Genomic DNA, 27165 nt, shown 5'->3' with positions numbered 1-27165 from the left:
CAAATAAAGTGCAATTTAAATGCATCACAACTACTGTAGTCTTGATACTCTGTTCTTATATCTGGACTCTCAATAGCGTGAAGTGTTACAGTCTTCGAAAACCAATTTCAGTCTGACAATTCCCAGTTTGGGAGTGGTGTCACTGTTCGCTTCATAAAACAAGGCAACTAAAAAGGAGCAGCGCAGCTTGACACTAACCGGTATGGAAAGGAGTTGCAAGGAGAGGAAAGACAAACACACCTTTGACTTGAACTTCATGAGCTTGAATCTATCTGCGATGCGCTCGTTGAACTCCTGGTACACATTCATCATTGAAACAGGCGCTCCAGTGTCCTTGCCTGAAGTAAGATCCATTTGCTTACAGAAAAATTGGGAAAAAGCAGTATTAGCAAAAAAGGACAAATATAACTACATTCTTTGATAGAGAAGGCCATTCTTTGATAGAGAAGGCCACTTCATGCTAAATGTTCTACAAACCTGGTGAACAATAGGACTTAATTCAAAGGGAACCAAAACAGTATGGAAGCACAGGCTTGGGTTGGCATTAAGGGGTACCGATGGATGTATACCTAGTGTTGTGGGAGTAGGGAAGAATTCTTCAGAATTTCCAAAAAACAAATGACAAATCCAGCAGATGGGCCTTTGTTTCCATCTGATTAATTTATTACAGACACAATTAATATGAGGTGTGTGGTAAGGCTGGGTATTCATTGTTGTGTCTCTATTGACAATCATTTCACTAAACGTAACCAAGCATAGCCTTAAAGGTACATCATCAACTATGTGACTGCAAGAGAGTACAATTAACTAATATTGTACAGTTTAATTGGCAGGCCTTGAAAATGTGCGTTATTGTTCCAGCAAACCATGGTTCGCATTATAAATCCCAAGACATTCAAATATATTCAAAACATAAGATTAATAATAATTTGAGGGAGAAATCATGCAACGAGAAAAGATAAACGATACGACAATTAGGCTGCGGGAAACAGTCTTCTGATAGAGAGGGATTAAAGAATACCTTGGGAGAAACATGCTTCACAATATCAACACTTGCTAATATAACTATCATCTGCTGCTAGAGACCCACGATCTTCCCGCAAAATACCATGGCCCATGCCCCCTAAAAAAATGATCTCACCATCTACCTCTCCCCCCACCACATCTCTCACCCCCCATCCACATCTCATAGGAACCCGCCATTAATACAAAATATTCCAGTTGACGCCTGTTCATGCGAAACCCAAAGTACCCAAAGTAAAGTCATGTTCTTACAACCAGATATGCCTAGGTGGCATACAATAGCAAAAGACTATCTGCCGCAAGGCATGCCAAGACCGTTCGATCCATACTGCCCCAAAGGAGACTTGGTGACGAAGTATGAACAACGATCCAGCAACTTTGAGGCATAATCTCATTCTACATTAATTTAGCCAAAATGGCTTTAGGATGGGTTAGAAAACTGTCCTTCAATGCAACACTGAATCACGATCGAATGAGGGTTCAAATTAATAGTTATGCAACATGGGGCATCTCTCTAAAAGGCTCGATCTAGAAAAGGCAAGGGATTACTTTACATCACAGGTAGTCACATTAACTACAGCAGTGACATGAGTGAAGGCAGATGGGCAAGCACAGGCGGTCCCAGGGCAGTAGAAGCTGGTGATAACAGAAAGTGGTGGAAGTGAATATTTCCATTAAGCAAGCATGACTTCTAAGAGGATTTGGGGTCGAGGTCTGGGGAGAAGGCCCCCCCCCCCCCTCAACTTCGCCTGAGAATTTTGGGTCAATTAGTGCATTTTAAAGTACAATTTTCACATACTTCAATTTAAAAGTCATAGATTTGGAAAAGTGTCTTATTACTTGTTCAAGTAATTTTATTTTGTGCCAATGCAATGATTCCCGGCACTCACTAGGAGTTTACCCCCATCTTCATTGCCAAAATGAGAAATAGGAGCCCCAATTTAATTTTTTTTTTTTTAAAGTCAGTAACTAGCTCCATTAGGCCGGTGCCAGCATTTGCTTTGCACCTTAGACCCCTGATACTTTCAATCTACCATGGGTGACCTAAAAGTAATGTTTTCTCTAGGATGTCAGGGCCAGCATTTTGTCACTGGTGCCTCCTCCCCCTACAGTATGCCAGAGGCAACATTTTATCACAGGTACCCCTAATACAAAGAATTACTGACAATATGCCAAAACCAGCTGTTTGGCATGGATGTCACTTATGCTCAAAATTACCTCTAGTGTGTCAGTAATTTGACAAGGGCCCCTTAATCCAAGAATTCTATGTATACGCTAGTGCCAGCATTTTACCATGGTAGCACAAATGCCAAGAGTAACTCCTAGTATGCTAGGGCAACACACTCATGCTGACTTGCGCTCACTCGGACTCCCACTTCTCCATTTGCCACTCCATTACACCCCCCTCCCCACTCAATCCCCCAACACTTATTCACATTCATACAAATTCTCACTCACTTTCTCAGTCTCACTCCCTCATTCATTCATTCTCAGACTTTCCCTTTTACTCATTCACTCCCTCATTGTTCCTCAGGCTTGTTTATTCCCATTGACTCACTCGCACGTTCTCATTCAGTTGCACTTACTGTCACTCCCATTGATTTACACACACACACACTTGAGTGTTTCTTTTTTAGCTGATGTTCAGCTGCCTATGCCAGTTAACTTGAGGTCTTTAAACGGACAGGTGCTCCGAGGACCCTCATTGCAAAAACAACAAGTGATGGACTGAATGTGGATCAATGTCACACACTCCCCCAGTCAAAAGATCTGGGCCCAAATCCATCGTTTTTTGCACTCCACACCACCCTGGGTTAGACAATGGCGATATGCAAATCAGCTCTGACCCTGTTGCCCCATGGGAACAGTCCAGTCCGAACTACAAAAGCCATGTCCTTCCCAGAACGGAATCAAGCATCCGAGGACCGGACCGGTTTCGAGGTAACACCTCTCATCAGCCCGGCTAGCTTGACTCCAAGTGGTGTGGAGTGCCTGGGACCCACGTCTGGGCATCCCCAGCGCACTTAGGGCAGCAATTGCAAAAACAACAAGTGATGGACTGAATGTGGATCAATGTCACACACTCCCCCAGTCAAAAGATCTGGGCCCAAATCCATCGTTTTTTGCACTCCACACCACCCTGGGTTAGACAATGGCGATATGCAAATCAGCTCTGACCCTGTTGCCCCATGGGAACAGTCCAGTCCGAACTACAAAAGCCATGTCCTTCCCAGAACGGAATCAAGCATCCGAGGACCGGACCGGTTTCGAGGTAACACCTCTCATCAGCCCGGCTAGCTTGACTCCAAGTGGTGTGGAGTGCCTGGGACCCACGTCTGGGCATCCCCAGCGCACTTAGGGCAGCAATTGCAAAAACAACAAGTGATGGACTGAATGTGGATCAATGTCACACACTCCCCCAGTCAAAAGATCTGGGCCCAAATCCATCGTTTTTTTGCACTCCACACCACCCTGGGTTAGACAATGGCGATATGCAAATCAGCTCTGACCCTGTTGCCCCATGGGAACAGTCCAGTCCGAACTACAAAAGCCATGTCCTTCCCAGAACGGAATCAAGCATCCGAGGTAACACCTCTCATCAGCCGGGCTGATGAGAGGTGTTACCTCGAAACCGGTCCGGTCCTCGGATGCTTGATTCCGTTCTGGGAAGGACATGGCTTTTGTAGTTCGGACTGGACTGTTCCCATTGGGCACAGGGTCATAGCTGATTTGCATATCGCCATTGTCTAACCCAGGGTGGTGTGGAGTGCAAAAAAACGATGGATTAGGACCCAGATCTTTTGACTGGGTTGAATGTGTGACATTGATCCTCATTCGGTCCATCACCTGTTGTTTTTGCAATTCCGCTATAAGTGTACTGGGGATGCCCAGACGTGGGTCCCAGGCACTCCACACCACTGGAGTCAAGCTAGCCGGGCTGATGAGGTGTTACCTCGAAACCGGTCCGGTCCTCGGATGCTTGATTCCGTTCTGGGAAGGACATGGCTTTTGTAGTTCGGACTGGACTGTTCCCATTGGGCACAGGGTCATAGCTGATTTGCATATCGCCATTGTCTAACCCAGGGTGGTGTGGAGTGCAAAAAAACGATGGATTAGGACCCAGATCTTTTGACTGGGTTGAATGTGTGACATTGATCCTCATTCGGTCCATAACCTGTTGTTTTTGCAATTCTGAGGACCCTCCTAGCACGAAAACAGCTCTCACTCATCCGAACTGCAGCAGGAAACTGAATGCCGGCCCTGCACAGTGCATACTTCATGCTGATGCACTGAGACTGCTCCAGTTTCCAGCCTCCTGCTTTTTCACCTCGCCTTCTCTGTGACAACATGGAAAAGGTGAAAGCTGCACGGACATGTACCCTCGGGGACTAGCATAAAGTGCTCATAGTTACCTTTACATGTGACGGGCATCACAAATGGGGAAGCCCCCGAGACATGGCAGAGCTGGAACTTTGGCATCCAGGGCAATCAAGGGGTCATGTGATCCTTGAAAGCCACAGCAGTGTTGCCGACTCCGAGTCTAGCCATGCAACTGGAGATAACATCCACCACAATGGAAAAAGCAAAATCAGAGAACGGGAAACGCCACAAGAGTGCACACTGAGAGGGATTGGGGGATGGACAGCCACTCCTTTCTTTAAATAAAAAATATATAAAATCTACATCACTAAAAACAGCGGCCCACATAGCCTCAATTGTAAAAGGCGTACAGGAAAATCACCCGGAAATTATGATTGTCAATTGAAAAAATTGGATGCAAGATGAAAACAAAAAAGGTACACAAATGGACACTTACTGTTTCACGTGGCAAAACGTAAACTGTCCGTTCAATGTTCTTCACTGTCACGCAGCAACTCACATGGGCCTTGGCAGATTCAATCCAAACTTTACCAAACAAATACACCACACCTAATAGTGGCAAAGGCCCAGAAAGAAATAAAAGTACAATTATGTCCAACCACAGCGAGGGGTTCAAATGTAAAAAAAAAAAATCGCATAAAATGTGCTGGAAAATGGAAACTAGATGTCGGTGGAGGATGCCAAGAACAGTACAAAAGGTTTGCTGAGAACAGACGGGCGGAGATACAGACACGGTAGACGATAATGGGAGAATGAATAAGCATCAAAGGTAGAGGGGAAAGCAAAATGACATACGGTAAAGCACCCACCAAGCAAAAGAGTAAATAGTTAAGAAAAACTACATGTAAAAAAGCAATGGAAGATTGTACAACAAGCACACAGCAAAGAGCTACGTCAAAGATTCTAAAGAGGGATGGGAAGGGTGAGGAAGGAAAGAAGACGAGAAAGTACAGAGAGATGGGACAGAACCTAAAAGGAACAATTACAGGCAAAATTAAGGTGTCATGAATATTCATGACCTACTAAAAAACTGTACAATGGATGTATGCTCTGTAATGCTCCCCAGCTTTCCCTTTCACAGAACGTCAAGTAGAAAGCTTTTCAAAATTATGTACCATTCAGCAATCATCAGGCAACAGATGGAAAAGCAGTGAAATAAAAAAAAAAAAGCACAAGCGCTGAAAGTGCTTCAGAGAAACAATTTACAGGCTCAAATTCTACCAGTCCCGGATGATGATTAAGTTCTGTCTTGGTGGGGTGATATTAAAAACAGAGAATTCATACACAGGCCCACCGAGCCCTCCTCTCGCATTTAAATGGCCCACTGAAATGGGGGTGGGGCGCAGAGTGCTGCAGGTTTTGGGGGCTACGGGTACATAACCACGTTTTAAACATGCATTTAATCCAGCTGCTGGCCTTAAAATGTTTTTTTTGGGACCTGTTTTTCATCTGCAAAAATTAAAACGGTCCCTATATGCTTCAGTTATTTTAAAATTGGTTTTCAGGACCTGTTTTCCATCTGCAACAATTAAAACGGTCCCTATATGCTTCAGTTATTTAAAAATGTGACGACCCTGTCAATTCGCTTGACATGGGGGTATGTATTTATAAGTCCTGATGATGATCCCATACTAACAGGGATCGAAACGTCGTCGACAATATACACTTGATTTTTATGTATTGTATTGAAAAGATCACGCAAAGTGTATTTTTACCATTGTCTGTCACAAAATTGAAGTATTCACAGACTGCCCTTTCTCCTTTTTGCCTTCTATGTATGTCATATGTGATAGCAGAACACAGGCTGTGTCCCGCTTGGTAACTGCTTTCCATCTTTTGTCATATATATAAATATTGATACTATTAAATTCTGTCCGGCTGGACAGCAAAAATATAGATTTCAATTTTGGTCTATATTAATTCTGATTGTCTTATTCTCGCTAATGTTTGGGACCACTGTCTTTTGAAACATTACACTCCCAAAGGTCCCAGACCTATTGCTACTTTTGGGTTCCCTTGTTCTCTGTAACCTTAAAATGTTGGGTACTCCTATAAAGTTTACACAGAGGTGATGCAATCCAGTCCCACAATTGGTAATCTGAGATTGTCCCGCTCATTTATGTCCATTATTTCACTCGGTCCAATATAACTGAAGAAAGTAAAAGCCATCATCAGACTAGTACTGTTGCATCTGAACTACACCCACTGTGCACGTGTGGAGCATCTGCCCAAGTGAGTAAGAAGTTCCAGACAACCCATAAGGCACCGCGAGACCGCTCCTTCACCTCCATATCATGTCCTGCACCTCCCCTCTCTTCGTGCTCTACACTGACTGCCAGAATCTAGAGGCTCCGACTTCAAAGGAAAGCGTATAGCTCTTTGTGGCAAAAAGTGCGCAAGATCCCACTTCCTGTAACAAAAAAAGTTAAAACCAAACTGGCTGCAATCCTGTCCGTTCTCTCCCTTCAACAAATATAGTACCAGGGGAAACTCCTTCGGGGGCCGCACGGCTGAGACGTGCAACTCGCCATCTGCAAGAAGAAGGGCAAATTAAACGATCTCAACTTTGGAGGGCGCTAAAGCCCTTAAGAGCATTTTAAAAAATGTATTTAGATTTAAAGATGATGTAAAACAGTACACACAGGATGCTCTCTGCGAACCCCAGTTGGGCACTCGCCTTTGAGGGGTTTTTCCCATCTAGGAACCTCCCAGCAGTTCTAGTCTAGGAGCACCTTGGAATGTGCATATGAATGTGCACCTGACCACTTTAAGAACCTGTTTGCAAAGATGCGGTTTAGTGATTATGCTGGCCACGGTGGATCCTAAAGCTTATGTCACCCCACTGTATGATGCTGGCATTACCCAACCACGTATATCCCTTATAAATCAAGTGTCAATACTTACAAATACGCCCATTTAAGTAATTTAGCACAATTTATAAAACAGAACATTTAACGCTAACTGTGACAGAGTAGGGCTCGAAACGTTCTCCTTAATCAAATTAACAGATGGTTCGTGCAGTGTTTAACACCACACTTCGGTCTACTCAAAACGCTGGGTGGGGGAGAATTCAAGGGGGCAGCTCACTGGTTCCAAAAAAATTTACCGTCTCATGTACAACGTCCAGCAGTCCTCCTGCTATTTTAGCATCTTAATGGGGTTTAACAGAATAATAATCTGAGAGAGGAGCGCCAAAAGCTTTGCATGCGCATAAAGGAGGTGGCGAAAACGAAAATTTAAAAAAAAGTACCTTGCCTAGAGCACTAAAACACTTTTAAACACCTTGACATCACTCTTTCGGCACTGATCAAAGTTGCCTTTTCTCTCTCGTTGAGCAAGTTACAACAACGCAGGACAAGCACAACGAAAACATACCACCGGCTGACCAGAGAAAACACAATGCAGGTGTCAGGGACACGAAAAGGTATTGGGTGAGGTGTGAGATAGAAAAAATACAAGAACTTTACATAGGCCATCAGGCTGTGTGAAACATCTCAGGCCATTTCTAGAACAATCAGCCAGAAAAAAGGGCGCTACAGGTAAATACTCTTCCACTGTGCCGAAATAAAGAAAGAAAAAAAAGCATGCGGAGACCCAAGTGCTCCACGGATCTCCTAGTCCGAGGCCTCGCACTGTGCTGCAGTGGTCGCACAGCGATGCAAAGGGAAACCACTAGGAGTGTCCTGCTTCACATACCTGGATGACTATACATGTCTTCATAGGCATCCAGCCAGTAGAACCTAAACACCTGCTCGCCGTCTGCCTCCGTCACCAATGGAAGACTGCTGGTGTCCACCTGAATATCCGTCACCACAGACTCACTGCCTTCTCCGTCCATTTGTTTCCAGCAGGAGACCCCTGGTGACGCCGTGATCCTGCCGACATCGGAGAATGGTACCCAAAAAATGAAGCAGAAAACTGGCTTTAATAGATGCAAGTTATGGGTAGCAGTAACACGTGCTTCTTATTAATAAGATCACATAATAATGCTCGATTTTAATCAAAAATAGGTCACACAAAAAAAAAAAAACAGACCAAGGCTGGATGTGTTTAAGCGTATAAGTAAATGTGGAAACGCAGTCTAGATGGAGTGTTGCAAGCAGGAACAAGGCAGCACTGAGGAGCAATGGTGTACATAAGAACATACACAACACTACTACAGTGCCTTAAAACCATGATACGTAGTAGTTAATGGGGAACATAGAACTGACAATGCAGCAGCCAGAAGGTTCGCCTTTGCATTAAACAATACACAATCAGTGAAGTCGGATGGATCTGGTTTGCTAGTGAAAAAAATGATTTTTTCGCGCTTAGGATTCGGTGCCGGATTGAGAACGTTTCAAGAACGTTAAAGAAAAAACGTTTTAAACCAAACAAATAAGCATGCTCGGAAAAAAGTCGCTCACATGGCACATGCTTCTTTCTTCACAGGCTTCTGTTCATGTCCCCTTTCTTCCTCTTTAAGTTCTTCCTTGATTGTAATGCAAGCCTCTAAAGTCGGCTTCTGATTCTCCGCTTCCATGGGATCGTCGAAATCCCCATCCTCAAATTCCATCATGTTTTGATCGTCATCTGTAGGCAAAAAGAACATGGAATAGAATTCACAAACCATCACCAGCCGCAACAGAGGTTAGCACAACACACACTGGTGAAAGCGACATTTATGCTACAGGATTTAACAAACTTGCTCTTTTGTCGTTTTAACACACGTGCCACGTTCAACAGCAAAGGAAAAGTCTACATTGCAGAAAAAGGTGAAGTTTGTGAAAAATAGGGTGAAAAAATTGCGTTGCAATAATTTGCAATTAACATGAGTCAGGAAACCAACATTGGCATAGAAGAGGGGGAGAATGTGGTAAAATAATTGCCTTAAAACGTATAAACCCTAAACTTATGTATTTTTAGGTTCATAAAAACTCAAAATGATATTGCCTTGCTGTTTTATGCCTCATGAGTTTTAAGTCTCTTGTCCTGGAGGGTCGTGTAAACAAGTCCGATTTTCAGATTAAAAGGTATGAATCATGGTAAGTCTAAATGTAGAAAATGTTTTTCATGTAAAATCTGTGTACTTCACAGGCAAACGAGTTGATACACAGCAACTTACTGTGTTGAAACATTTGCAAGATTGTACCTGCTGTATCCTGTATTTTCACTTCAAGCCCTCCGCCATTTTGTGCACCTGCAACAGAACTGAGCTCGTGCTTTACTGCAGGAGATGTGGTTGCATCGCTGGAAGGTTTGTGGGGAACTGGAACTGGTGATGGAGAATTCTTTGACACAAAAGTAGGAGTATTCCTCGCATGAACAGGAGGAGGATTTACCTGAAATAAATTGTCAACAACTTATTAAACACAAAGAAATAAGAGGAAATGCAGGTTTATTTTAATACAACCCTAGAATTACTTTCACACTAAGGCTTAAAATTAGGCTGCAACAGAACGCAAACCCCTGAAGAATAAATTACGATTGTTTGTACTGGTGATGGGGAAACCGTATAAAACCTCAAACAAGAACAAGGATTGGCAAAACCAGTAGGTTTGGCCTTGGCATACTGGTGCAATAGTTTTAATCGGAGGCACATGCAACAAAAACGCAAATCTGCTGTCACCTAAACATGGCCAACTTGAGCTTGCAATAAATACAAAAATTACATTTAAAAACAAAATTCGCCGATGCAGCTGTTTCACTAGTAACGTTTTTTAAGCAAACCTTTCTTTTGCACCATGCATTGATTTTATTTTTGAAAGACAAAAATAAATCACCAGGTTACCAAGTATTGAAATACAGACAACTACGATCTTGGTGTCTTAGATCTTAGTAACAAGGGTTAAAGCATTGTATTGCCAAAATTAATAGCCCGTAGTGTATTTAAAGTTACTACAAAAAATAAACCAAATTTTAAAAAAAGCACGCTTTGAACTAGCTTTGCAAAAAAAATAGAATGCGCCAATTTTTAGACTGATGTGCTCAATGTGCAGATATCTTATGCAGTCACTCAAAGTGAAGAGTCATTTGGGTAGAGTGGGTTGACACATTGCCCCATGCTAAGGCGGCTGGAAGCAAAATGTGATTGGCTATTCAACAGACCAACGGATGACGCCCTCTGATAAAAAAAAAAAAAAATCTTAGTATGGTTACTATTTATCATTTTTCAACAAAAAAAAAATGTCTGGCGAAACAGCTAAAGCAGTTCCAAAGGCCAGGCCTAAAAAGCAGACATATGCTAAACTCTGTTACAGTTTACTAGCCACATGGAGTCCTTTAACGAATGAGTCATTTGATATTTATTTGATATTTATTAATTTTTATATAGCGCGACTATCGCTCCGGAAGGAGCATCTTGGCGCTGAGCAATTCTTCCTTCATTCGCCTTTCTTCCCTTCTAGCATCCCAAAAGCACCAACCTCTGGTATTTTAAACTTCAACAAATATTCAAAAGGCTCAGAAATTCCTTCACTGTGGCTTCGCCATTTCGAATAGCAGCTCCTTGCTCAGATCAAGAGTTACTGACATGTAAACAAGGTCCTTTTGCAACTTAACTGGCAATGCAGTTTTTTTACCATACAAATCTGCCACTCATATCTGCTATACGTTAACAGGATTTCGAAGAAATGGACATCCGTCATCAATCACACTCGTTACAGAGTAACCACTATACGCCACCAAATCCACTTAATATAGAGGGGGGAAATGCTCTGTGCTTCAACACACCTAAAATTCCTCAGTCATTAATATTCTAACCACACTTAACTATGGTAATGAACTTCAAAACGGACTGCAGATCACAAGATGTCACGCATACCCTATTGCTTTCCCAGCACTTTCACGTGCAAATAGCGGGGGATTAAACTCAGAATAGCATAATACAATGTTTAGACTGCCCTTCATCGACACACATTGCCAAAGCCAACAGGTCTGTTACTGGCATTGGCCCTTATGTCTTTGCCAATGGTAACACAACGCGGTTAGGTCACATGCTTCGTTTAAGGACCGCGGAGAATCAAAATCTTAAAAAGTGCAAACATTTCTCTTGGAGGCAGCCAGAGTTTCATCTCAAACATTCATCTACTGAATAGCATCCCTGCTCCCTGAAGGAGGAGCAGGTTAGTTGCCTCCATATCCCTGCTCTTCTCCCATTACCTTGGGGGGTTCTGTTTGCACAGAGAAGGGATTACGAGAAGCGCCAGCAAGTTTCTTCTTCTTCAGTGCAACAACGGGTGGAAGGGCAATAAGAGGGGCCTAAAAAAAGGAGAACGTAAATGAGAGAGCAGAACCAAAATGATTGTGAAAAGGTGAAACATTCATGAAGTAAAATATAATCTCCAAAACAGTGATGTATTGGAATAAATTGGAGAAAGAAAATGACTGTTCTTACCTCATATGGTGGCCCGAAAAAGCATTCCTACGTGGGAGTGGTTTTACAACACTCAGTAAGTCCACGTGAATTTTATTTAGGAAGCTTTAAATCACAGTCAGAAAGCCTTCAATTTTCAGCCTTATTTAACATCACTCACTCAGGTACAGAGTTTATGCTTTAAGGAATTTACCTTCGCATTGAGATCTTGGAGAAGATCACCCAGAAGGTCATCTTTCGACAGGTCCACAGTCTTCTGTTAATCAATAAAGCACAATTATTAAAATACAGCCACAGACAGCTAAATACCTTTAAGCTCTTTCATCTTATATGCGTTGTGTGCCACTTCAGGCACTGACTGTGCAATACCTTACCAGGCAAACACTGGGTCCATGTGAATCACCACACAGATCATACCCTGGATACATCAATGAAGTAAACCATCAGAATTTGCGTATCGGTTACATGAATGATCGTTTTAAAGATTATGAAGTATACTTTCCGGCTCACCAAGCACATCACCACAAGTCTTCTTCAGTGCATAACATTCGAGTTGTCAAGTATAAGACCTCACCCTACAATACACCGCATTAGAGTACAGATTTTGATAATATTCCAACATTATCCATACAATATCAATATACCCTGTAGTTTACTTAATTCACCAAAACACGTTTAAGTTAAAAAATAAAAGTTGCCCAAAGCTCACTTTGGTCGTAAAAACCTGTATATTTTTACTTCACAAAAATCTGTTTTCTTATAGAACACAGGAGGCACTGGGAAAAATGGATGCCTCACCCAATCAGCATTAGGAAGAGTCCCCTAAATTCACTTCGGTAACCCCACATTATCAAACCCGTACTAAAAAAGGGGGGTTTATTAATTGTACTACTTTTGCCAATCTGTGCGGTACTTGTGACCACCATTGACATATTGGATTTCCTCTTATGTAAATGTATTTGCGCTTATATAGCGCACAGCTACCCGCAGTGGGTGTCCCGGCGCTTGCTTAGGGAACCCGTCCTGGTATTCCCCTGTGAGATAGCCCCGGCAGGGTATCCACAAGGTGAAAGCCAGACATCCCGCCGCGAGGGGCCTAATGCTTCCTAATTTGCAGTTAACATGGTGGGTTGAGAGACCTAGGTGGGTTGAGAGACCGAGGTAGGTTTGCACACACAGCTTTATCTAAAAGCCCAAGGAATTAAGTACTCCAAAAAGATGATATTTGTAGCAGGCCTGACTTTGCCTAACAACTAATCACTTTCCATGGTGGATTTTCCAGATGTTCCTGCTGTGCCTAGTACTAGGTTCTGACTACCATACTGACGAACGCTGAAGCTTAGTGGCCCAAATACCTTATGACCAGACTAGATATATAAGCACATGTTCTGGTGGTACCAGGAAGCAAACCTTTCACCAGTTGACCTTCCCTGTACTGGTCTGTAATGATAACATAGGGACACCCTGGAAGTCCAAGGTGCTAGTAGCACCACTAGACGTCTACTGGACTACACTGTGCGAGGTCATTTATTACAAAGTACTTTCTTGTACTTTAAAACAAAAAAATAAATGAAGGGCGGGGCACAAGTGCAAAACATTTTGATAAGTATTAACACTAAAGACACAGGGATGCCCTTAATTTGGTTTGTAACTTTGTGGCAGGGAATCTTAACATTGACAAACCCATATTTGCACAATCTTAGTTTTGGGTTTATGGGAGTGATGTTTCATTGTAGTAAAGGAAGTTAGCTACACTCGCACCAGAATGAGCTAGGACAGTTCAGCACAATAGAGATTGGATAGGACCTAGAAGGACAACAACAACGTCCCCATTGACAGTCACCCTACAAGTGCCACCACCTCCTGCAGATGCCATTTTCCCCAAGCAAGAGCAATCTACAGGATGAAGCATGCCACACTGCATAGGTGAGGGACTAACATTCCTGAGAACGCATTCTTTTAGAACGATGGAATACGTCGACAAAGTAAAAGTTGTGTCCAGCGTAGGCCGTGGCGGCTCAAACCCCACATTTCCCAATTTGCGAACTATTTGCATGCAGTTAATCTTAATGTATCGAATTTTAAAACTTAGAGGTGAAGCAGAAAGTCACAGCTCTGCAGCCCTCCACTCAATGTTGGCATCAGAAACTGCAAGCTCTTTACTAGACACCCACGGGCCCTTCTCTAGTCAAAACTGCCACCACTCCCTCACCCTCTGGGCCGGTCACACCACCACGCACCGCGCACACTCCCCGTGGGTGTGCCCAGGCTGCCCCGATCCCGCTACTGCCCGCAGCTGTGCTCCTGACCACTGGCGTGGTCTCAGCCTCTGTAGCGCCGCTTCCTGCTGACTGCTCGGCTTCTCCCCTGCTGCACGTTTGTATCCTGCCACTGTTATTTCGTCATTGTTTCCCCTGTGTTTGGTGCTGTCTCCCCTGCTTCTGTGCCCAGCCTTTTTCCCTTTTTGCCTAAAGTTTCAATGTCTGTCGTTTTTTCTACCTGCTGTGCCCCCGCCGTGTTTCCCGCCACCTCCCCGCTCCCCGCCGCTGATCCCCTGCGGCCCCGCCCCCTTCCACCGGGACCTGGACCCTTCCCATTCGTCGCCCCGCTCCCGCCTCCCAGCTGCCCCTCCCTCGCTCCACCACCCCCACTCTCCTCATATGGCAGAGTGGCAAACGCGCAGCGTTGACGCACAGCGGGAGCGCCGATTGAGCGCCGAAGGTGCGCCAAAGGTAAGCCCGTCTGCGCCCGTCCGCGCCTGGACCGCGCCCAGTGCCAGGACCCCTGGCTCCCGCAGACTCCAGCCCACCCCCCGCCGGACCTACGACGCCACCGAACTCTTCTGCTGCCACTCCTGCAAGTTCGCCTGCAGCCGGACCGACACTACTCCAGCACCGACTAAGACCAAGACGAGCAACAGCAGCAACCACCTGAAATGCATCCTGCTCAACACCCGCTCCGTCCACAGACACGCCGTCGAGCTCTGGAACCTGCTCGACACCACAGCCCCAGACGTCGGCTTCCTCACGGAAACCTGGATGAACGCCTCTTCAGCACCCGATATCGCCATCGCCATCCCAGACGGCTACAAGATCATCCGAAGGGACCGGTTCAACCAGACTGGAGGAGGCATCACCATCATCCACAAGAACACCATCCGCATCATGACCAACACTGACGACATCCTCGCACCCGCGGAGCACCTGCATTTCCAGGTCCACATCAACCCCAAGACCACCCTCAGAGGCACCCTCATCTACAGACCTCCGGGACCACGCACACAATTCAGCGAGGACATTGCCGACTTCATCAGCCAGCACGCCCTCCCCTTCGCCGACTACATTATCCTCGGGGACCTCAACTTCCACCTGGAGAACAACGACCGCAACACCACCACCCTGCTGGACAACCTTGCAAACCTCGGACTCAAGCAGCTGGTGACCACCCCCACCCACTACGCCTGACACACACTCGACCCCGTCTTCTCATCCAGCAAGGACATCGCCTTCAGCCACGCCACCGGACTCCACTGGACGGACCACAGCTGCGTCCACTTCAGCTTCAGAAGGACCACGACCCACCACCACCAGCAACAGGTTGCACGCAGAAGCTGGAACAAGATCACAACCGACCAGCTCGCGACCTCCCTGAGCAAGAACCCACCCACCAGCGCAACGAACCCCAGCCAAGCGGCCACCAACCTCACGAAGTGGATCAGCGACTGCGCAGACTACCTCGCCCCCCTGAGGACCCCGCCTAGCAAACCCTGCAGCAAGAGAGCCCCATGGTTCACCAACGAACTCAAGAGCTCCAAGAAGAACTGCCGAGTCCTCGAGAGAGCCTGGAGCAGAGACCCAACACCGGACAACATGACTACCCTCAAGCTCGCCACCCGAAAACACCACCAACTGATCCACGCCACCAAGAAAACTGCATTCAAGGAACGACTGGACAACAACGCACACAACAGCAAGGAACTCTTCAACATCGTTAAAGAGCTCTCCAAACCCAACGCCGGAAACAACAACATCACCCCTTCGCAAGACCTCTGCAACTCCCTCGCCGCCTACTTCCACAACAAGATCGCAGACATACACAACAGCTTCAGCACTCAACCGGCGCACGCCACGACTGAATCACCACCGCCCCCCACCACCACCCTCCGCGCCTGGACCCCGATCAGCACCGAAGACACCGTCCGCACGATGAACTCCATCCACTCTGGATCTCCGACCGACCCCTGCCCTCACCACGTCTTCAACAAGGCCGACGCAGTCATCGCACCCCACCTGCGGGACATCATCAACACCTCCTTCGACACCGCCACCTTCCCGGAGAGCTGGAAGCACGCCGAACTCAGCGCTCTACTAAAGAAACCTTCAGCCGACCCCACCGACCTCAAGAACTACCGCCCCATCTCGCTGCTCCCGTTCCCTGCAAAAGTCATCGAGAAGACCGTCAACAAGCAGCTGGCCGCCTTCCTCGAGACTAACGGATCCCTCGACCTCTCGCAGTCTGGCTTCCGGGCCAACCACAGCACCGAGACCGCCCTGATCGCAGCCACCGATGACATCCGAGCCCTGCTCAACAACGGAGAAACGGCGGCCCTCATCCTCCTGGACCTCTCCGCGGCCTTCGACACCGTCTGCCGCCGTACACTGGTACAGCGCCTCAGCAACATCGGAATCCAGGAGAAGGCACTAGAGTGGATCACTTCCTTCCTCGCCGGAAGGACACAGAGTCCGCCTCCCCCCGTTCAGATCAGAAGCCACCAAAGTCATCTGCGGCATTCCTCAAGGCTCCTCGCTCAGTCCAACCCTCTTCAACGTCTACATGAGCCCCCTCGCAAACATCGCACGCCTGCACAACCTCAACATCATCTCCTACGCCGACGACACCCAGCTGATCCTCTCCCTCACCAACGACCCCACCACCGCCAGAGCCAACCTTCACGAAGGGATGAAAGAGGTAGCCGAATGGATGAAGAACAGCCGCCTGAAACTGAACTCGGACAAGACGGAAGTCCTCATCCTGGGATCCTCACCCTCCGCCTGGGACAACTCCTGGTGGCCCCCCGCCCTAGGCAGCGCACCCAAACCAACAGACCACGCACGCAACCTGGGCTTCATCCTGGACTCCTCCCTCTCCATGACCAGACAAGTCAACGCCGTCTCCTCTTCGTGCTTCAACATCCTGCGCATGCTACGTAAGATCTTCCGGTGGATCCCCACCGAGACCAGGAAGACTGTCACCCAGGCCCTCGTCACCAGCTGTCTGGACTACGGCAACTCCCTCTACGCCGGAACCACCGCCAAACTCCAGAAAAGACTCCAGCGGATCCAGAACGCCTCAGCACGACTCATCCTGGACATCCCCCGTCGCAGCCACATCTCCGGACACCTGAGAGACCTGCACTGGCTCCCGGTCAACAAGAGAATCACCTTCCGCCTCGTCACCCACGCACACAAAGCCCTACACAACCAAGGCCCAGGATACCTCAACAGCCGCCTCAACTTCTACGCTCCCAAACGCCAGCTTCTATCGACCGACCACGCCCTCGCCGCCGTCCCCCGCATCCGAAGAGCCACCACAGAGGGACGGTCCTTCTCCTACCTCGCCGCCAAGACCTGGAACTCCCTCCCGACCCACCTCCGCCTGACCCAGGACCGCCTAGACTTCAGGAAGCAACTCAAGACCTGGCTGTTCGAGCAGTAGCGGACTCCCCCTCCCCTAGCGCCTTGAGACCCTCTGGGTGAGTAGTGCGCTATATAAATGCTCTGATTGATTGATTGATCCTCTCAGAGACCCAGGATCCACCCCCACCGACTAGGAACAACTCCACCATAGCCCAAATACTGCAATGCATCCTCCTCAACGTCCGCTCCCTCCACAGGCACGCCATGGAAATCTGAGACCTCCTCGACCACACCAATGCAGAAGTCATTTATCTTACTGAAACCTGGGCCAACGCCTCCTCAGGACCAGACACTGAAGTCGCAATCTCCGAAGGATACAAAATCACCCGGAAGGTAAGCCAAAACCACCCTGGCGGCAGCATCTCCATCGCCCATAAGGCCAAACTTCACTTGAGCACCTTCAACGAAGGGCCAATGGACCTAATGGAACCCCTCCACTTCAAGATACAAGTCAACCTGACCACCACCCTCCGATGCACCCTCATCTACAGACCTCCCGGACCCCACGCACCTTTCTCAGACTCCCATCACCAGCATCATCATCCCTTAAGTGCCATCATCTCTACAGACTACACTTTGCTGGGAGACCTCACCTTCCAACTCGACAACCGCCAAGACCCCCAACTCCGCCCCCCTCCTGGAAAACCTCCACATCATCGGACTCAATCAGATCGTACGAGGATCCACACACTCAGGACACCCTCGGCCCAATCTTCACAGCAGGAAAATCCATCTCCTTAAGCCACACCTCTAAACTCCCATGGACAGAAGTAGGACCACAACCGGTGGGATCTCTTGAATATGCTGTGAAGCCTGTCTGTTTGAATGTCCTTGGGTTCTCAAAATGCCTGTTTCCAGATTGTTTGACCACTGGATCCAGTTCTTACATTCCGAGGAGCAAGAAAGTAATGACCTTGCAACGTTGGACATTCACAAGATAAGAAGACTACCAACTAGAGGGCTTGAAGCATGGAAACCAACGGCGGGTACATTAGTCATCGAGCTGGAAAGCCCACTATAAGAATGACTATCAAGAGGCTGACATCCAAATGGTGGGGACATGGCTAGGAGCCAAAGATGGCAGACGCACCTTGGGCTTGCTCCGTGCCCGATCCCCCATTTATCCTGTTCCTCGCCGGGTCATAGCAGTTGAAGCAGAACCTCATGCACAGTGGGAGTAGTGCAACGCCTACTGCGTCTAGCGGTGGACTCCCAGAGCTTGAGGGCCCATCGGCAGGTGTGATCTGGGGTGCGGCCTTCACCACGATGGAGCCCGCGGTCCAACCCACGGTTCCATTTCCTCCGGGCCGTGCAACAGGCGTGGACACCACCTCGCTTGCTCACCTGTACCTCGAGTGAGACGCCGGCCAAGGCAAGGGCGGGAGTCCACAGTCCCAAGAACGAGCAGAGGAGCCTAGCGGACTGCGGGTACCTCATGTCTAGTTACAAGCCAGCCCCTGATAGAAGAGATTTGAGGATTGCAGCTGGCTGCATCACATCTGAGGGCCTGTGACTGATTGGCAGCGAGAGGACCGCAGACAGGCGGACAGCTCCCGGTCCGATCGGCTGCTTGGTGGTGCCTTCTGCTGAGGGGAGGAGCTGCCCAGACTCATCGGGGCCCGAGTAGGTGAGTCCTGTGTGCGCTTATGTGGCAGCTAAATGACGGAGAGAGGGCCGGGGGGGAAGGGGGGGGGGGGGCGGGGGTCGATGGGCCTAGGCCCCCTTGATTGGCGCAACACTGGTGGTGGACAGACAGCGCGTCCTCAATGCTACTGATCGAAGCGGCGCCGGCGGAGAGGTTTTCCATTTCCTTTGAGCAGCATGCAGCTGCCCAGATGGGGGCAGCACGGGGTCGCATCGGCCCCAGGCTGTTCCCCCCTCCCGTCATCTGCAAACTGTGGGGCTCCTGAGGCACCATTAAGGCAGGCGACTGGGGGAGAAGGGGCCCTATCTGGCCTAGGCCCCCTCTGTAGGTGTGACACTGGTGGCACAGAGGCAGAGCGTCCTCCGTGCTGCTGATCGAGGCAGCGCTAGTATTGAATACCCCTGTTCGGTATACAGTGGGCCAGATAGGGACAGGACGGGGGTCGCATCGGGCCCAGGCAGTTTCCCCTCCCATCACTCAGGGGACACCATTGAGCCTACGACCTGTTTCTGCTTTCTGGGCTCACTTTCCCTTGGGGAACCCTGCGGAGCGGGACTGATTCAGGCCTACTCCCGCAGGCCCTCATGTTGACTTTTCCCAGTTGCGCACGTGATGCCAGCCTGCATCGATAGACGCCGGGCCATTTCTTGGGCCGCAGCATGGCCAACCTATATACCCTTATTTTCCTCCGGGTCCATTCAAGATTGGGAGTGACTTGCACACGCAGGGGGCGGCCTTCATCCTTCCCTCCCCCTTTTGCATCATGGTCACACTTCAATGATCACAGGGCAGACACAAGGGTCATACAGAACCCGGTTCGAGGTGGGATCTGACTGGGAGAAATCTTGGCATCTTCACTCCGCCCCCTCCGTTGGATTTTGCTGCAGCTCATGGTCTGACGGAGCACCATAACCTTGGGCCCGACCTGTCTCACCTGCAGTTCCAACGATCAGAAGAGCTCCCTCACATTGTATAACCGTCCGGCTGGTGCAGCAACACACATACTGCTTGTTTGGACTCAAGTGGAGCCCCCACAGTTGGTAGCAGCCCAGTCATCGCAATGAGAAGCAGCACACAGTTTACTAACTTTGCCCAATGCACAGCAGCTAGCCATGAGTCGTCTCTATTCTGCCGCCCAACGGGGAGCGCCATTCCATGGCACGGATGAAGGGTCATCCGGTAGGGCAGTGAAATCTCTGGAACCACAAAGTCCTGAATCCTCAGCTAAACTGGATTTAGTAATGGCAGCTGCAGAAAATATTGGCACAGCGCTGGATCAGACCCACACATCTCTTGAGAACAGGATAGACAAACATTACGTAAGGGGCAGACTCCTTACCAGCATGGTCCACTGACATCGACTCACCGCACCTTTCAGATGTCACACCTCAAACCTAGGACAATATTATCAGACTGCCCTGTTCCGATTTGGCTTCCATCACCAGCTTGACACTTGACTGTTCGTTCCTACGTCCACTCGCTGACATCATAAGACATGTGTCCACACCTCATTATACATACACAGTGATACTCCCTCTTGCTACTTCATAGTGGTACTTAGCCAGGGGAAGGCTTTGTGGTCCATTTCCGTACTTGCCAGCCCCCTCTCTGAGTCAACACCTGACTAAGTGTTAGTTGCCATGGTTGGGCACATCTGCAATGGGTGGGAACATCTGCTTGGGTCAACTCCTGTTAGGGGTTCACTCTTATGTAGTTCTACGACTTAGCTATAGAAGTTTTGGTTTCCCCCGTACAATTACTGCTATGCCTAGTGACATGCTTCCACATTGTACGTACTTCAACTGCATCTCTGCTCTGCTGACTGAGCCCTACTGTTATTAACGCTTTTCATGGGATCAGGTTATATCACCTGGAACGTAAAAGGATATATACCAGGTGCACAGGTATTCCATTTACGCATATCTACTGCGTACGTATGCCGGTATAGCCCTACTCCAGGAGACACATTTGACTAAACTGAAGGCTGCGACGCCGCTGGCGAGGACAAGTGTGCAGCACAGATTTCTCCTCCCTGGCTAAAGGCATATTGATTTTGGTGAAGGGAGGGATCCCTTGGGAAGAAGGTGGTAGTAATCGACCCGCATGGCGCTAGGTTTTCCTAAAGGGTAAACTTAATGAACAACTCCTATTACTGGGGTCAATTTATGCCTCTAACGTACAGCAGAATACCTTCCTTCATGGACTCTACATTATTATCCTGCTGGAGGGATGTCCCGTGGCTTTTGGGTGGGGATTTTATTTCGGTCCCAGACGCCTAGCTAGATCGCTTCTTACCTCCCCTTACTCGCACTACAGCTTCTTCGAATGCACAAACACTGCACAGCTGGTTAGGGCATTGGTCCTAGACGGATGTTAGGCTTGTACCCAATCCCGAATCACAAGTGTACTCCTAATTGCTTATCCATAAACTGCATGTGCAGCGGGATCGCATTCTGGCCTCAACAGCCCTGCTTCCCCTAATCCAAGATACTGTGTACCTTGGCCGTACACATCCAGATCATACTCGACAGACCATGCTGATTAGTTGGGAAAAGAGGCCTCCCCCGATCCCTACCTGGAAGGTACAAATGGCAGCGCTGGAGGATCAGGCCTTTCGCAACTCCCTGGAAAAGGAGTTGCTCGAATATTTTGAAGACACGCCTGCTCGAATATTTTGAAGACACGCCGGCTCCAAGGATTTTCTCCTGATAGAATGGGAGGCCTTTAAGTCTCGACTAGGGGACACTGCCTAGGCCTCACCTGGAACATTCGTAAACAGCTAGATACCTCTCTAGCCGCAGTCTAGCAAAAACTCCTTCGCTGCAAATCCTGGTCAGCCAATCACACGAAGCCAAAGCACAACTGGACCCAATGCAGGCGGACCAGATGGAGCTCCATGACAAGTGGCGTTGTCACAACTACTTAGCTCATTCTGCCCGTACCCACGGAACGTCGGAAAAGGCAGGTAAACTACTTGCATATCTAATAAGACAGGAGCATCCTCACAGTCCTATACATTCTATAAGAGATTATTTGGGGCATATGCGATACACACAACTGGACATTCATGCAGCCATGAGTAGACACTATTGTATACTTCGCACATCTAGTTCACATGGTGACTCCCAGCAAACATGCACTTCCCTGGACTCCGTTGAGTTGCCCACACTACCCCTTGACCAACATCTAGAATTGGATTGCCCCATATCAGTTGATTAAGTTTGTGATGCGCTCTCGTCACTGGCATCTGGGAAAGCGCCTGGAGTGGACAGACCAGACTCCCTGCTGAGTTTAAGACGTACACAGAAGTCCTTGTTTCAAGCCTACAAGCCCTCTAACTCTGCTATATACAAGTCCGCCCTGCGACCTTCATTATGCATGGCCAATGTAGTCTCCTTCTTGAAACCAGGCAAGGGTCCCACAGCCCTGGGATCCTACAGACCCCTGGCGATTTTAAACAGACTATGAAATATTGGCGAAGATTTTCACTTATCTGCTTGCGCCCTATATTCCCGCCTTGGTAAACTCGACCAGAATGGGTTCGTCCCGGCCCGTAACACCTCCTAAACACTATACGATTCAATACTTGCATATGATGGGTGAAGTTGGTCAACTAATCCGATGGTTCACATCATCCCTCCGTCAGCATGTGGCAGTCTCGCTAGCTCCCTTAAAACAGCACTGGCGAGGGGCGTGGTCAAGATGGCGACTGAGTGAGACATGCGGCGAAGTACCTCCGGCGCCGACATCATCTTAGCTTTGTTATAGCCCCCGAAGCAGTGAACTATCAGCGCCCCTCCTGTCTGCTTTGAGTCCCGAGGCAGAGGGATGGTCTGGTAGCGGAGTTTTGGCCCCCGGAGGCAAGGAGACTGTGGTATTGTGCCGCGTACACTGCGGCGGGGTGAGGCCCTGAGATCCCCGGCCTCGAGTGAGCAGAGGCGCCGGGCTTCCAGCATTGCGCCAGGAGGAGCGGGCGCCAGCAGAGGGCCGTGTGCTGTAGTGGCCCCGGCTCGACCGGCGCCGTGCTAGTCTTCTCCCGGCGGTTGCCGTGGGGGGCCCCCGGACGCGAGGGGCACTGCCGGACAACCGCATCGGAGCCTGCAGGAGGGTGCAGAGTGCGGCGGCGACGACCGGAGCCGCTGCCGCGCTGCCCCTCCCCCCCCCTCCACGGTCAGTGAATTTGGCGGTCGGGGCTGCCTTGCTGCGGCGAGCTCCCGAGGCTTTGGTGGCTTGCTGGGGACGCCTGGGGGTGCTACCACGCTGCCCTTCCACCGACCTCGGCTAGTGGGCTACGCTGCTGCGGTGGGCCGCCATTGGAGTGCCCTGGCCTGTGATCGCTCGACGCGCCCGAGACGGCGAGAGACCCTTCTTGACTAGACGGGCCTACGGTGATCCCCCGGCACCGAGGGGGTCACCTGGGGGCCTGTCCCTCGGGGTCGCCCTGCCTATCAGGGAGCCCGGATTGGCGCAATTCTGAGGAGCGAAGGCCGAAGAGGTATCGCCGGCGGCTGTTGGATCGTGGGCCCTGGCTGTGAGTACTTGTCGCTCGAGGTGAACCCGGATCCTTGGAGAGTCGGGTTGGCAAGGAGGTGCCCATCGCATAGTCGCATCCTGGGCGGCTCACTCCCCCGGATTCTCCGGCGGAGCCATTTCGGGCTGGTTCAGATATAGAGGCCTGGCAGCACGTGCGGTGGACTTGCACAGGCGTTCGGATGGTATTAGGAGTGACGGGCGACACATGCCACGTGGGGTGCACGATACATACCAGAGGACCACCGAAGCTTGCATCTTGCACCCAGGCCAGGAATTGGACAGTAACGGTGTAAAGTTCGGGCCTGTGGCGCGGCGGGGGTAGCGGACGGAGCTCCCACGCCCTGACTACCCGAGCGGTCAGAAGCGACGCAATGTCCACCACACAGTGTAAAGGGAAGCCCGGTAAGGATGCCCCTCCAAAGGGGTCCCAGCAGGCAGCGTCCCCTGGGCCCAGCGTATCACCTAAGCCGAAGGACGACGAGGCCCCCGCAACTAAAGCCTTTATGATGGAACTTTTCGCTTCCATTAAGGAGGACATCTCTGAACTCCGTTCTCAGCTGGCTTCGGACCTTCGCGAGGTGAGGAGAGATGTGGACGGCGTCGGCGAGCGGGTGGCTACCCTGGAAGATCATGACCTGAGCGTGGCGAACGATGTGCACCAACTGCAGCAAGATGCAATCCGGCTCACGGAACAGAACTTGGACCTCCAAACGCATGCAGAGGATTTGGAGAATCGCTCCCGCCGGGACAACATCCGCATTCGAGCGGTGCCCTGGGACAGGGAAGCAGGTGATTTGCGGGGATATGTACTAGCACTCTTCCTGCAGATCCTGGATGATGAGGACGTAAGCGAAATCAAGATGGACGAGTTCACAGGGTCGGACTGCCTAGACGCGGAGGGGGTCCTCCACCCGACATCTTGGTATGCGTCCACGACTTTCAGCTGAAGGAGCGCATTCTTCGAAAGGCAGGGGAGATCACATTGTTGCAATTCCAAGATCACCGCCCCCAATTATTCCAGGACTTGGTGGCATCGACACTCCAGAAGAGGCGTGAGTTTCGCCCTGTGACTACCTTTTTGCAAGAACAAAATGTGTCCTACTCCTGGGGCCACCCCTTTCGCCTCATTTTCAGGTGGCAGAATAGATTGGTACAGGTCCGATCTCTTCAGGCGGTGAGGGACCTCCTGGGCCTTGATGACACGGCCCCCGCCCCGGGTGGCGGAAGCTCCCCGTCACGGTTAAGACGGCGGTCCCCATCTTGGCAGAGAGTGGGTCGAGAGTCGGATCGGAGAAGACCCGATCGTACGACCAGCCTACAGGAGAGGGGGGCAGCGGTTATGTCTGTAGCCTCGGCAACGGAGGTGCCATCACAGCATAGCTCCGGGGCGGCCTGAGCCCTGGGAAGAAGGTTGCTTGGCACCGGAGGGACATGTATTTTCAGGTACCGTGGGTAATTTTGTACTTTTTGGAACACACCCCGGTCCGGAACCTTGGGGGCACACCATGTGGTGCCCCGCCCTCACCCCCTGGGGGAATCTACAGACGTTCTCGCAGTGGGAATGTTAAGAACACTTTTTTCTTTCTCTTCTTGCTGCTTCCTACAGTCCTGCTGGTTTGGGGGCGGGACTCGAAGTCTTTGGGGGGGGGGGGTGTCAAAGGGATTCATTGGGGGGAAGCGGGGGGGGTAGTGGTGGTGACAGGTTTGATTGGCTTGCTGCACTTTTTGATTCATGGAATGTAAGTGGTGTGTCTTCGGAAGGTATACAGTGGGCTCTTGGGGCTCTAGAGGTTTCTTCTTTGACGGTGTGGTTTTGGGGTGGCTATATGGGAGGCCCTCAGATGTGCTTAAGAACGGGGAGGAGGGATGGAGTTTGGGGCTGCTTGGCGGGGGGTCCGGGTGCAATGGAGGAGTACGGAGAGGAGGGCTGACCGGTGTCCACCTGCCCTTGGGCAGTTATGAGTGTTTCTGTTGTAGTACACCAACTCTGGTCATCAATGGTGGAGGTGGGGGGGGGGGGCGGGGAGGGGCAGAGTGGTGTGGAAGTAGCGGGAGTGGGGTTGTTGCCTAACGATGCCTCTTAGTATTGGGACGCGGAATGTGAAGGGCCTGAATTCCCCGCAAAAACGTCAGAAGGTATAGAAGTATGTGAATGATCACCAGCTGGATGTCGTGGGCCTCCAGGAGACTCACTTGGCGCGCAAGGATGAGCTCCACCTCCGGCACAGACACTTCCCCCTCATTTATAGATCGTCTGCTTCTACAAAACACAGGGGGGGGGGGGGGTGGCTCTTCTCTTTCGCGCGACCCTTCACTTCCAGGCTATGGGTGTGCGCAGCGCTAAGGAGGGCTGATGGTGAAGGGTCTGGTCCATGGCAGACTGTGCACCTTCGTGGTGGTGTATGCCCCCAATGCGGGACAGAATAGTAGGGAGATGGATAGCTCGGGTACTCAAAGGGCTGATGCAGGCTTATTCTCTGCTGAGACACAGCGGCTTCTTGGTGAATTAGGCTTAGTCGATGGGTGGCGTTCCATGCACCCCCTGTCCCGAGACTACACCTTTTTTTCCCATGTCCACCACTCCTACTCTCGCCTGGACCACATTTTCCTGAGTCAAGCCCTCAGAGGAGATGTCCGCGACTTCAGTATATTCCAGTTGTCCGTTTCTGACCATAGCCTACTCGTGATCGGCCTGCGCTGGTCACCATTAGGTGACTGACAACGCAAGTGGTACTTCCCGGCTGCACTAGTCAGGGACGACGTATCAAGTAAGGAGTTACGGAAGGCTATTCGGGAATTTTTTACTCTCAACCCTGTGTCCGACACGTCGATATCCACCACCTGGGACGCCTTTAAGGCGTCAGTGAGGGGCACTTGCTTGGCGCTCAATGCTAACCTCAACAAGATGCAGCGAAAAGAACGAGAGGAACTGGAGATAGAGCTTGCAGCCCTTGAGCAAGCTCACAAACTAAATCCTTCTAGATTGACCCTTCGCCCCTTGACGGCGGTTAGGGGGAAACTGAGGGCCCATTACAACAATAGAGCAGAATTCACCTTGTTGAGGCTGTGGTACCTCTCGTACTCCCACGGGAATAAGGTGGGGAGACACCTGGCTCGTCAGCTTCGGGACAAGAGGGAAAGGGATTACATAGGAGGTATTCAGGATCCAATGGGGGATTTGCAGCACCGTGACAAGGTTAAGGCCGATCTCTTTGGCCGCTTCTATGCCGCGCTCTATGCGGGGGACACACTCAACTCTGAGGACCAGCGGGAATATCTACGGATCTACCCATACCGCAGGTCTCTAAAGAATGGAACGATCTGCTCGCTGCCCCGTTCACTAGCAGTGAAGTGCTTGATGCCATTAAAAACCTGAAGCTTCATAAAGCTCCGGGACCAGATGGCTATACCGCCCTTTTTTACAAGACATATGCGACCGAAGTGTGCAACTTTCTGGTCTCCCTTTTTAATGACATGGCTGACTCCGGCGCAACGTCAGGATCGCTGGCTGAGGCCGTAATTTCAAATATACC

The 27165-nt window shown here is 49.7% G+C and overlaps 1 protein-coding gene across 1 annotated transcript in view; it reads right to left on the bottom strand.

Annotated features, from left to right (window-relative positions):
- Window positions 1-27165, bottom strand: part of POLA1 (DNA polymerase alpha 1, catalytic subunit) — a 2033948-nt gene that overhangs the window by 1828285 nt on the left and 178498 nt on the right. Inside the window, exons 6-12 of the mRNA XM_086934515.1 lie at window positions 11952-12014; window positions 11545-11643; window positions 9536-9725; window positions 8811-8976; window positions 8101-8279; window positions 4841-4953; window positions 241-357 (exon numbers count right to left, since the gene is read on the bottom strand). Of these exons, the coding sequence (XP_086790641.1) occupies window positions 241-357; window positions 4841-4953; window positions 8101-8279; window positions 8811-8976; window positions 9536-9725; window positions 11545-11643; window positions 11952-12014 (927 nt within the window). The remainder of the gene's footprint in view (window positions 1-240; window positions 358-4840; window positions 4954-8100; window positions 8280-8810; window positions 8977-9535; window positions 9726-11544; window positions 11644-11951; window positions 12015-27165) is intronic.

This window comes from Lissotriton vulgaris, chromosome 8 (assembly GCF_964263255.1).
Source record: "Lissotriton vulgaris chromosome 8, aLisVul1.2, whole genome shotgun sequence".
Lineage (NCBI taxonomy): Eukaryota > Metazoa > Chordata > Amphibia > Caudata > Salamandridae > Lissotriton > Lissotriton vulgaris.
Note: the sequence above shows the minus strand (reverse complement) of the source record. Positions and strands in the feature narration are given on the sequence as shown.